The 12,248-nt window shown below is 36.1% G+C and overlaps 1 protein-coding gene across 2 annotated transcripts; it reads right to left on the bottom strand.

Annotated features, from left to right (window-relative positions):
* Positions 1–6,526: 6,526 nt before the first annotated feature.
* On the bottom strand, positions 6,527–11,857 carry LOC111889690 (disease resistance protein RPV1). Of its 2 annotated transcripts, none has more exons than XM_023885834.3 (5): positions 11,660–11,857; positions 10,199–10,700; positions 8,936–10,037; positions 8,495–8,845; positions 6,527–8,382 (listed from the first exon to the last, which is right to left on the bottom strand). In XM_023885834.3, exons 2-5 carry the CDS (start codon positions 10,675–10,677, stop codon positions 6,760–6,762), a joined length of 3,555 nt encoding a protein of 1,184 aa, XP_023741602.1. In that variant the 5' UTR covers positions 10,678–10,700; positions 11,660–11,857; the 3' UTR covers positions 6,527–6,759. The 2 variants fall into 2 exon arrangements, with proteins under 2 accessions (XP_023741602.1, XP_042753979.1); XM_042898045.2 differs by having other exon boundaries at positions 10,199–10,560.
* Between the last annotated feature and the right edge of the window lie 391 nt (positions 11,858–12,248).

Genomic DNA, 12,248 nt, shown 5'->3' with positions numbered 1-12,248 from the left:
ATTTTGGTACGCGCAGCGTAACCCGGAGGGTTCACTTTTGTTGACTTTTAGGGTTTAGTCAATGTTTGGATCATTGAGCCATGAGAGGGGTAAAATGGTCTTTTACCATTCTGAGATAACTTAGAGAGGGATTAGTCTAGCCTTTGAGAGTTGTATTGATTAGAGTAATTTTTCCATGTGATTAGGTGGAGGCTAGATCAATATTACCGAGTACGAGATTTACCGAGTTACCCGAGGTGCTATGTATTATCCAAAGTTTATAGAGTTAGGACCAGAGGTTCCATAGAGTTAGGGCCAGAGGGCCCTCAGAGTTATAGGACTGGAGGGTCCCACTGAGACACATTGACCAGGGGTCAAACAGAGTTATAGCCTCGAGTGGCTAATATGTGTTGTATGTGGTATTTTAGGGAACTCACTAAGCATTCATGCTTACAGTGTTATGTGGTATGTGTTTCAGGTACTAGTGATGATCGCGGGAAGGCACCGACATGATCCGTACACATAGAACGATGATTTTATTTGTGATCTTGGGATATGTTTTATTTGATGACAATTTTTTAACATGAGATTTAAGAATTTTTAAATGATAATTATGTTGCTTGAAAAATAAAAAAATATTTTGAAATTTTACGTCGTTACAGATATCTTGAGTAAGATGTCTATATGGAATAGCCTGAAGGTTTTTTCAACCCAGATAACATAAAGAAGGTGTGCAAACTGAATAAGTCCATTTATGGATTGAAACAAGCATCTAGGGCTTGGTATCATCATTTTAATGAGGATATCAAAAAGTTTGGTTTCTTAGAAAGTCCCGATGAACTATGTGTATACATCAAAGCAAGTAGGAGCCAAATGGTTTTCCTAATTCTGTATGTCGATGACATATTACTGATCGGTAAAGATATGTCAACATTAAAAGAGACTAAGGCTTACCTTAGTAAGTCCTTTCAAATGAAAGATCTATGGGATGTTGCATACATACTCGGTATTAGGATCTGTAGAGATAGATCCCAAAGGCTTATTAGTCTGATTCAGAGTACATACATTGAAAAGTATTAAAATGCTTTTCAATGGATAACTCAAAACAAGAAGTGTACCAATACTTCTTGGCACCATTCTTTTTAATGTATACATCCCTGGTACTGAAGATGAGATCAAAAGAATGAGTCGCATGTCATATGCTTGATCAGTAGATTCAAGTATGTAGGCTATGACATGTAAAAAGGTCATATGTAGCTTATGTTATTAGTCTAACTAGTAGGTATTAAGCTAATCCTGGCGAAAAACATTGGAAATCGGTTAAGAAGGTACTTTAGTACTTAAGAAGGACTAAAGACATGTTTCTAGTTTTTGGAGGAGTTGAGGAAGAGCTTGTTGCAAGATGTTACACTGATGCTAGATTCAATACTAATCGGGATAACTCAAGATCACAGTAGGGATATGTGTTCACACTTAATGGAGGAGCCATTGCCTGGAAAAGTTCAAAGCAAGAGACCCGATGGTTACCAAGAAGACTAGACACATTCAATGGAAATTCAATTTCATTCATCAAGAATTGGAATTAGGAGATATACACATTGAGAAGGTTCATATGGATGACAATCTATCAGATCCATTCACAAGGCCTCTTTCTCAAAACAAGTTTGAGATCCATGCAAAAGGAATCAGTCTTCGATTAGCTTCTAGTTGGATTTAAATATGTACTTTACTAATATATGCATGTTCTAAACTACGTAGAAATGATATGTAATCTTGTTTAATATATGAGATATCTCTTTTGTGTTAAATATTATTGTGTTCTATGTTAGCATGTTATTTAATCTTTGAAGAATGTCATTATTCAAAATTATCCATAGCAGTCTCAGTTGTGGGAGCCACTGTAAAGATGAGACTATTATGAATTAGATTAGTTGGTTTCAAGTAGTGAAATAGCAAAGTGTTGAATCCAAATGCACATGTACTTGTTAGATAACAACTATTGGATATGACCCGCATCAAGAGTTACTTGATGGATCGATATCATAAGTGAATCTTGAGCACTGGTAAAATATATTTGTCTTTCGACCTCAGATACATATTGGAGAACTCAAGTATGGATATTGTTATACTTTGACATGGTTAAACGTTGTTCATAACTGTGCAGTCATAAAAGCTTTTGTTAGGTATAACATGAACTATATGAGAGTGTATATGTAGTCAAGATGAGATTTTTTCCTCTTACGTGTTAAGAGTTAGACATCTAAGATGCCTTACTTAAAGGTGGATGACAAATGAGAATGATTACGTTCCATGTCTCATTTCCAACATGATGTCTATAACAAAGAGAATATTGATACACTTACCTTATACTTCAATTGCAGCTTCTGAGCTTTTGGAATCGGATGTTGATTGATGGTACCCCTCCATGTGTTATTAGGGACAGTAGATTGTTGCTAGATGTCAACTATTGTCTATGTCAATCTATAATGAATCTTTTGCAAGTGGGAGATTGTTGGATCTATATGCTCAAGAATCATTATTGAGTGATATTGCTAATAACATATGATCATATAAGGTCACAATTTAATCAAGTTGGTACTTATTGAATATTTATTAAGAATTTGATTATTAATAAATAAATTCAACTCCTGTATTTAATTACAGAATAATTATTGTTTTATGAAAATAATAATAAAAGAAACCACAAACTAGTTATTATATCATATGGTATAATTAATAAGTCATGTACAAATGTTTTAGATACTTTGGTTAACTATTGACTTACTAGTGATTTCGTTTTTGAGTTAAAGGAACTAGCTTATCTTTTATGTCTCTTTTAGAGACCTTGGAACCGTAACTTTTAAGGGTTATCGGTTGCTTGTTAACCTCCATCTCTTGTCTCCTATACATCTAATCTAGAGTATTACTTTAGATTATAGGAATTGAACTTACTTTGCATGAGATATAAAAGGAGACTATTTACATGAAAATTTGCTTGTTCTTTTGCCCTCTAATTCACTCAAAAAGTCGTGGGTTTTTTCTACCCAATAAGCTCTCTCTCTTTTTAAGTTTGGTACTTGGATTTTGGTGCTTCCTTCAGTGCCTATTTGTTAAGAACTTAAAGTATTAAAGAAAAAATCATACAAGAAGGAATATAGAAATTATTGGTACCTTAATCTTGGTGGTGGATATTTATAGAGAAGTTCAAGCTCCTTGTTCTTTCTATCTTCATCAACACCTCAAATCCAAGAGGGTTCAAAGGCTCCAAAGTTTGTCATTCTAAAATGACTTATGGTTGCTTTTAATATCATTCTAACCTCTTTAAAATGATCCTTGGTGGTTTTCTTTTGAAAATATACTCAAAAAATTCTAGAAATTTTAATAGTTTCCATTGCCCGATTTTTATGAAAAACTCTCTTATTTTTTTTTTTATCAAAACCCATCAAGAATAACTCATAGATGTGGTTCAAGTTATTCTCTTGATTTGCATTTACCTCATAAAAGCCATCACATGCCGCTTTTAGAGTTTTCAACATCTCCTTAGCTTAGTTACACCCTTCCACTTAATAGTATACATCATATTGAAGTGAAAGTGAATTGTAAGAAGTGCGTATTGTCCTAACATCCATGTTGAAGTTTCTGGTGGCATCTTTAATCCATTAATTAACAAGGGTTTAATGTTTCTATTTCAACATTAAGAGTACTTAACTCTAATTAGTTTATAATAGTTCATAGGTAAAGACAAAAGGTCTATCATTTATGACTTTCAGCATGTTGTAGTTCATGTTTTCAAGAACCATCATAGTTATGTTCAACAATATAGTGAAGTTGTTTTCATCGAATAGGGAACTTGGGAACTTGTTGTAAAGTTTGATTGGATTTGGAGTAGATAAGACATGTTGAAATTAAAGTAGAGATATCATATAGTAATAACAAATAATCAACTAGATCTTTGAGGACTAGTCTAATATATTGTTCCCATACAAGTTGTTGATCCATACACCAAATCAGTAGAACATGAACAAAATACAATCAATTGAATTTATTTCTTAATAACAATTTCTGAAAAACAAACATAATAAATAAAGACATTATATATAGCCGTAAATAATTCTCTTATTTAATCATTACATAAATTCCGAACAAGAGAGATAAACATAACATAACATCCCAAAAAACTAGGGAAACTTCAATGCTAATCTTGTCTTTGAACTTATTATCTTTATCTGTAATTGAAATCTTCAATCTTGACTTGATCTTTAATATCTTCGGTTAGGTAAGTATGATTTAGCCTCAAGTTGTATTGAGTTGCACTTGGTGTAGATAAGAGTTCGGAGATTGTAGGATGTCCACTCATTGGGAGCTCATACTATCAAGTTAGACCAAGTTTTCTTTGTCATTATATATTATCTAAGTTCTTAACATAGAGCTTAGCCAGCTCATTGCCACAGACTTAAATTCGGCACTCTTCCTTGCTCGTTCGACTCCCCGAGGTTCCCGCTAGAACTACAAGACCAGCCTACCCAGATACACATGCCAACTGGTTTCACCTTACTAAAGGCTCACCAGGGAGGCGAAATTAACCCCCGACCAGTTGTATCTAACCCGCGATGGTCCCCTTCATAGTCAATCCCTCTAGCATTTACGACACTGCCAGATGGAAGCGACTAGACTAACAACGCCCTCATAGACTAACACGCCCCCCACAGATTCCAATAGCAAGGTAACCAACGACAAGGTCTTCTTTCTCTTTGGTCTTAATGGCCATGCCAACTTTCGGTCATGATATTCTCCCACCGCCAAAATATAACACATACTCGTGCGGTAGGAGAAGAACTCTTGTCCCTTCCAATCTCGATTAACATCACATATAGCTGCACACCGCTGTCCTAGAGCCCAACTGCACACTCATGGAGTCGAAATCCTTAGCATGTGGCCACCCCCAGTCTACTCTTAGACTTACGCAAGGAGGTGGAGAAGTCCTCGGCAGGTCGCCCCTCTAGGCAACCCACCCGCTAGTTCGCCTCTACGGACCTCACGAAAATGCGCAGCTGACTTAATGTATGTCCCGTTTGCTCAAACTTGACTTTGATACCACTTGTCACGAACTTAAATTCGACACTCCTTGCCCATGCGGCGCCCTGACGTTTATGCAGAACTATGAGACCAACCTACCCAGATACACACGACAACTGGTTTCGCCCTGCCAAAGGCTCATCACAGAGGTGGCATTAGCCCCCGACCAGTTGTGCCTAATCCGCGACTCAAGCCCTCTAGCATTTACGACTCAGCTGGACAGAAGCAGCTAGACTAACAACTCCCTCATGGACTAACCCCCCCCCCCCCCCCCCCCCCCCCGCGGCGCGCGCGCGATTCCAATAGCAAGGTAACCAGCGGCATTGTCTTCTTTCTCTTTGGTTTTCACGGTCACGCCAACTTTCGGTTGTGACATCATGTTGACTAGTTATGCTACCTCATACATGAATAGTTTAAACACCATTAAATATAAATATTCAATCCAAACACAATTAATACCGGAGTTTCATTAGGCAAAACATAGATGTAATTCTTAAGACCATTGCATAGACTACTATTAGAAAGATATTCATTATCTATTTCTTGGATAACATGATGTAAAGAAGGTATGATTATCATTTACATTTTCTTTTATATAAGGTACAATTTGATAATAGGCTAACTAATTGACTGTCATGACCACATCCAAAACCACAAACATAACCAACAAGACCACCTACATCTCTCCCGCTGGCTGACATCCTCAACAACTTGGTTAAGGATATGGTGGCCTATAAAAAAAGATATTGTGTGTATAGTTCGAAATTTGCTTAAATCAAAATCTAACCCATGATTTTTCCATTCAACTATTGTGCATAAATTTTTCTTTTTTTGGTTCCCACCCCCACCCCCTTTTTTCCCTGTAATTTCACAGAGAGACATCTTAAAGATACTCTTCATGGGTCACCCAATGGTCTCTTTTTTCCATCACCGATGCCAGACCAAAAAAACCCACGTGGACTATCCGACAGTTTTTCATTGCTGGTGGAGAAGCTATGGAAACGTTGTAAACAACTGAATTAATAGACTATCCGAGTATTAACTAACAATGAGTTTTTTTTTATTTCATTGTTTTTGGTATTAAGCTGCCTTTGATTTGCAATTTGTGTTTTTTTTAGTTTTAGGTCTGAACATAATGAGTTTGTTGACTAAGTTTTAGGGTTTAATAATGATTCTTTAACATTATTATGAAATAGATGAAGGAGAAGACTCCCAACAATTTCCCACTTCACTACATCTGACCTAACTGAATGTGCCTGTGCTTCATCCTACAATTAAAAGTGCAAATTTGATCTATTTTGTTTATGAACACTGTTGTTGGTTTGACTTAAGAAGGTGTTGTTAACCCTGATTGTGCACATTTGGAGAATATAACCACCACAAACCATTAGATTAAACATTAGTCGGCATGCTAATAACATAGCTTTTTTATTCTGCAGCAAGCTACCCGTATACAAATGAAGAAAAAAAGTATGATAGTTAAAGAAACTCTAGATATATACCGAGAAGAAGACTATTACATGAAATATGTAAACCAAAAGCCAAGAGGTAGTTGGCGAATTGCTTCCAGGTGAAGAAAACTCCTAATTGCAGAAGATAGTACGAGAAAAATAAATAAATAAATAAATAAAATACAAGTTGTGGATTAACATTCGTTGAGATCTGATTGTTGAATTTTGACACTGTACATCAAAACCAAATGTTTCAACATACAAATGCTTTAGGGATGCTTCTTAAAATCCTCTCAAGTTTTGTGCAAGCACACAAACCTTCAGAAAAAAGCTTCTCAAGAGATCTAGTCAATGAGGGTAGATCTTCTTTATGAATACATGTAGACTCAAACTTTGGCAGATCTTTGTCAGGGTGAAATGGGCATCTTTCTAAGGTGATATGTAACTCAGTTAAAGGACGAACCTCAAGTGAGGCACTCAATTTAGCACTACTATTATCCTTTTTGTGAAACACAAAAGATCTAAACCCGAAACAACCACTCAAGTCTATGTAGAAAACATTTTCTAGGTATCCAATGGGAGCATGAATCTCCACCAAATTGTAACATTCTTTAAATACTAACTTCCTAAGATTTGGAGTCAGACCAAGGTCAAGGGTCCTCAACTTCGAATGATAAATGACGAGAGATTTGAGGTTTTGACATTCATCTGTAATGTGAAATTCTTCCAAATAATTACAGTTTATAAGTTCTACCGAGTTGAGATTTGGAGTCTGCCCAATGTTAAGGATGCTTAACTTCGACTCACTTACTCGTAGGTAAGTGAGATTTAGAGAACTACAGGGCATGTGAAATTCCTCCAAATAATTACACCTTGTAAGTTCTAAACTGTTGAGATTCAGAGTCATCCCAATGTCAAGGGTCCGCAAATTTATACTATGGAGATATATGTACTTGAAATTTAGACACCTTTGGGACGTGTGAAGTTCTACCAAATTGTCACAGCTAAGAAGAGATAACTTCTCAAGATTCGGAGCATGTCCCAGGTCAAGGGTCCTCAACTTTGAACCAGAAAGTTTAAGGTCTTTGAGCTTTAGACATTCATTGGGCACATGAATTTCTACCAAACTATAGCATTTGTTAAGATCTAACTTCTCAAGACTTGGAGTCAGTCCAAGGTCTAGCATCCTTATATTTGAACCCTCGAGTTGGAGGGATCTGAGATTTGAACATTCAACAGGCATATAAAGTTCTACTAAATCACTGTTAAGATCTAACTTCTCAAGAATTGGAGTCATCCTGAGGTCAAGTGTCCTCAACTTCGAACCATAAAGTTTGACAGATCTGAGGTTTAGACATTCAACGGGCATATAAAGTTCTACCAAATCACCATGTCCTCTAAGCCTCAATTTCTCAAGATTTGGAGTCAACCCAAGGTCAAGCGTTGTCAACTTTGAACCAGTGAATTTGAGGGATCTGAGCTTTGAACATTCAACTGACATGTAAAGTTCTACCAAATCACCATCAAGATCTAACTTCTCAAGGTTTGGAATCAGCCCAAGGTCAAGTGTCCTCAACTTTGAACTACGAATTTCAAGGGATCTGAGCTTTGAACATTCTAAGGGCATGTAAAGTTCTACTAAATCAATGTTAAGATCTAATTCCTCAAGATTTGGAGTTAGCCCGAGGTTAAGTGTCGTCAACTTTGAACCATAAAGTTTGAGGGATTTGAGCTTTGAACATTCATCCGGCATGCAAAGTTCTACCAAATCACCATGTCCTCCAAGCGTCAATTTCTCAAGATTTGGAGTCAACCTAAGGTCAAAGGTCCTCAACTCTCGCCCACTAAGTTGAAGGAATCTGAGCTTGTTAAGAACCTAACATACACAAAATAACTATATGAATTAATAGTGGTATAATAACAAAGCAATGGATGTTATAGCATATTATAATGAATCATGCAAAACAACTAATCAACCAAAATTCTACCTTTCTTTCTCCCCCTTCCCAAAGTTGTACAATATTGCTGAAATCCAACTGAAGTGCAACAAGATTATTTGCTTGAAATGTCTCGGGTAAAGACCTAAAAGGATACCCGTTCCAACGCAGATATCGTAAAGCATCTGGAAAGTAAGGGCTGACTTCATCAAATTTCCAACTACAACACAGAAATGCTAAAGCATCTAGAAAGTTTGGGATGTGTTTATTAATTCCTTGATTCAATTCGAGAGCCTCCGCATCAAGAAACTGAAGTTCTTTCATCTTTCTAAGACCTTTCATAAAGATTTCCTGATTGAGTCTCCCACGGTAGAATCGTATACATCTTGTTGCTTCAGTACCCTGTAAACAAAAAGCAATCACTACGAAATTTGTTTGTAAGAAATGAAAATGTGTTAGTTCCTCCAACTTACAAATAAACTTGATCCTTACCATGTCGTTAGCCAATATATCTTCTATTTCCTTTCTATCCCACAATCGGCTATGTTTGTTAGGCATATCAGGGTGCAAACGACGAACAATATTCCTGCCCAATTCTTCAAAATGGTCATGCATGCCCACACATTCATCGTTACCAATAGTTATGAGAGACTTTTGCTCAAGAACTCTTAAACCAATTCTAGGATGAAATCCACAGCTTTCAAGTGCTTCGATTGTTGAGTGTTTTGTCCAACCTTTGAGAATGGTTGCAACATCTAGAAATATTTCCTTGTAATCATCATCTAGACCGGTATAACTTAATTCCAACACCTTCTGAGTTTCCTTTAAAGGAATTGTCTCTAGTCTGGCTAGAGCTTCTTTCCATTCAAGCTTACTTTTACCACAAAGAAACGAACCCAAAACTTTTATTGTTAAGGGAAGACCAGCAGCATAACATACAACTTGTCTTGATAGTTCTTCGTACCCTTCAATTGGAATCTCTTTCCCAAATGCATGCCTACTAAAGAGCCAAATCGCTTCCTCCTCTGATAACAAATTGACATTATGAATCAATTTCACTCCATGTGCTATCAGCACATGTTCATCTCTTGTCGTAATGATAATTATACTTCCAGGCTTAAACCAACTAGGGTCACCAGCTAAAGCTTCAAGCTGCTCTACATGATCCACATCATCTAGAACAAGAAGAGTCTTTCTACCACCTATCATCCAAGACATCATGTTTTTCCCCTCTGAAACACTACCTACATTGATGCCATGATTATTCAATACATTTGAAAGAATTTGATTTTGCAACAGCTTCAAACCGGATGAAGAAGCATTCGAAACTTCCCTCACTTTGTCAACAAAGCTTTTGCCTTCGAACTGATAAGATATATTATTAAAAACAGCTCTGGCCAAAGTCGTCTTCCCACCACCTCCTATCCCCTTGATCCCGATCATGCGTACATCATCAGAAGCAGTTTCCAAAGATGATAAAATATCGTTGACCCGGGTCTCCATCCCTACTAAGTTTTTATCAATGTGAACATTAATGGAACGTAACTCTAGTGAAACCTTTTCAACAATTTGTCGGATGCATTTAGCTTCATGCCTATATATAAGAATCAAATTCAAGTTCAGTTAGCTACTCAAAATCCCACATGAACAATTACATCCAGATCTACAACATACAAACATATATTTCATCTTTTAACCTTTCTACTCAGATTTCCCAGCCTTTTACGTAAAAGTAGATTAGAAAAAAAAAATTACCCGCCAGCAGTGTTTTTCAACTCCCACCCTGCCAGATCAGCGGCTTCTTTGAGAGCCTTTCTCCATTTCCCAGCAGCCTCTTCTTTTTCGTGTCTGGCAAAGGCTTCTCCAACTTCCCCGCTCTGTTTTCTGACTTCGGTGGGTTCCACATCATAGAAGACAGGGTAAGCAGTATGTTTGGTTGTCTTGTGACAATCCATTACTTTCACAAGCTCATCTAAGCACCATGATGAAGAGGCGTAGCTCTTGGAGAAAACAATGATGAAGTATTTTGAGGCTTCAATGGATTCCATGAGCTCATCATTGATTCTATTCCCTTTATTGATTTCCTCATCGTCCTTGTAAGTGCGAATGTTTCTGTCCTGAAGAGCATGATAAAGATGATCAACAAAGTTTGTACGGGTGTCTTTGCCTCCAAAACTCAAGAAGACATCATATGTAAAGCTCTTGTGAATGGATGAAGTTGAAGAAGACGCCATTGATATTGGTATGATTGAAGGATCTTGGAGAATCAAAAGGAAAGTATATGAGATGAATTGATTATAAGAAAGACAATGGTTGTATGAAAATGTGAACACATAAAACTTTGGAATTAGGTGGAGAGCTTTTGATAAAAGAAAAGACTGAAGTATGAAATACCTTATTTAAAGAAAAAAAAAAAAAAGGCAATTACAATGCTTTTTGTCACATATTTTTGTATATTGTCTGAGTTAATTTACTCTTCAAAGTTAATGTTTTTGACATTTTTTCAGAAATGATGTTTACTTGCAACAAAAAGCTCACCATTTACGAACCATCATACCATATCTTAAAGAAACGCGCAAGAACCATCATACTCACTACTTTTGTAAAAAAAAAAATCTTAACAAACATATTAAAACATCCACAATAACAACTTTTTGGGTCAAATAGATACATAACACATTTGAAACCAATAAACGTTTTTTTTTCTCTTTTAAATGTTATAAATAAGAAAAAGTTAGAAATTTGGCAATATCTAGAAATGGATAAATGGATAATGATGATCAACTTTTTCAATATACCCAAAATTATAACTAAGAGGTAACCGACTATGAAATTTGGCTTTAGAAGTATACAGCATAGCTTAACACCTCACCTAAACACACAGAAAGGTAATATTTGATCAATTTTGCAATTCATATAAAAACAAGCCCTTTGACGCAGCCCTCGGTGTCAGGTAATTAAAAAGATCCATTTATTGCAAAAACAACACGGTATAATTTTATTATTAAATTAACCCTAGAAAAGTTAACACTCTAAAGAGTAAAGATTAACACATTATTTTCAACATACACATAACAGTAGTAGATTAGAAATGAAAAAAGTAAATTAAATCATCGATAACAAACTAGTCACTGTGAGAGATTGACAGAGTTAAAGAAAGTGGTACATTGAGAGTCACTGACTATATAAAAGTAGGTTAGAATTTTATTTACTTACAATAGAATGAGGGATAAAGACGATTTGGTGAAGAATTTGGGGCTGTTCTCCGTTGCTGAGACTTGAGAGACTGACGATTTAGGGCTGGTGTCGCAGAGGATAGAAATACAGAGCAATCAATGAAGTGAAGTGGAGAAATGTAGAGCAAAGAAAGTGAGAGATTGACTGATTGAGAGACTCAGAGAAATCGATGACTATCGTAATTCATATTTGACTTTGAAATTGAAAAATACAGTCCATTTTTTGCTCAAAATTGTCATTTTGTTCCAAAAAAAATTTGACCAGCACCGGTCCAAAGTTTTCATTTTGTTATGATTTTAGTCCAATTTGATTTAGAAATATTTAAAATGACGGATTTACCCTTTATACTTTCTTTTTCTATTTTCTATTTATTTAAATGTTTTTTCTTATTAAAAGAAAAATAAAAAAAGAATATCTCTCTCTCCATTTTCGTTCCAGTCAAGTACAGCACCCCCAAACATCCCCGACCCTTACTCTTTCCTCCCCTCATCTCTCACGCGTTGACCTCGCCGGAAGAAATAAACAGAAGCAGCAGGAGTTGCCGGAACGAGCACCACAGGCTGCCACC

The sequence above is a fragment of the Lactuca sativa genome, chromosome 9 (genome assembly GCF_002870075.4).
Source record: "Lactuca sativa cultivar Salinas chromosome 9, Lsat_Salinas_v11, whole genome shotgun sequence".
Classification (NCBI taxonomy): Eukaryota; Viridiplantae; Streptophyta; class Magnoliopsida; order Asterales; family Asteraceae; genus Lactuca; species Lactuca sativa.
Note: the sequence above shows the minus strand (reverse complement) of the source record. Positions and strands in the feature narration are given on the sequence as shown.

What these genes read in the sequence shown, in the direction of transcription:
- LOC111889690 (XM_023885834.3), bottom strand. Translation starts at nt 10,677, where the DNA reads ATGGCGTCTTCTTCAACTTCATCCATTCACAAGAGCTTTACATATGAT. An exon ending in TTGAAAAACACTGCTGGCGG is followed by an intron (nt 10,038 to 10,198) that starts GTAATTTTTTTT and finishes TCTTATATATAG; the next exon opens with GCATGAAGCTAAATGCATCC. An exon ending in GGGAAGGGGGAGAAAGAAAG is followed by an intron (nt 8,383 to 8,494) that starts GTAGAATTTTGG and finishes TGTGTATGTTAG; the next exon opens with GTTCTTAACAAGCTCAGATT.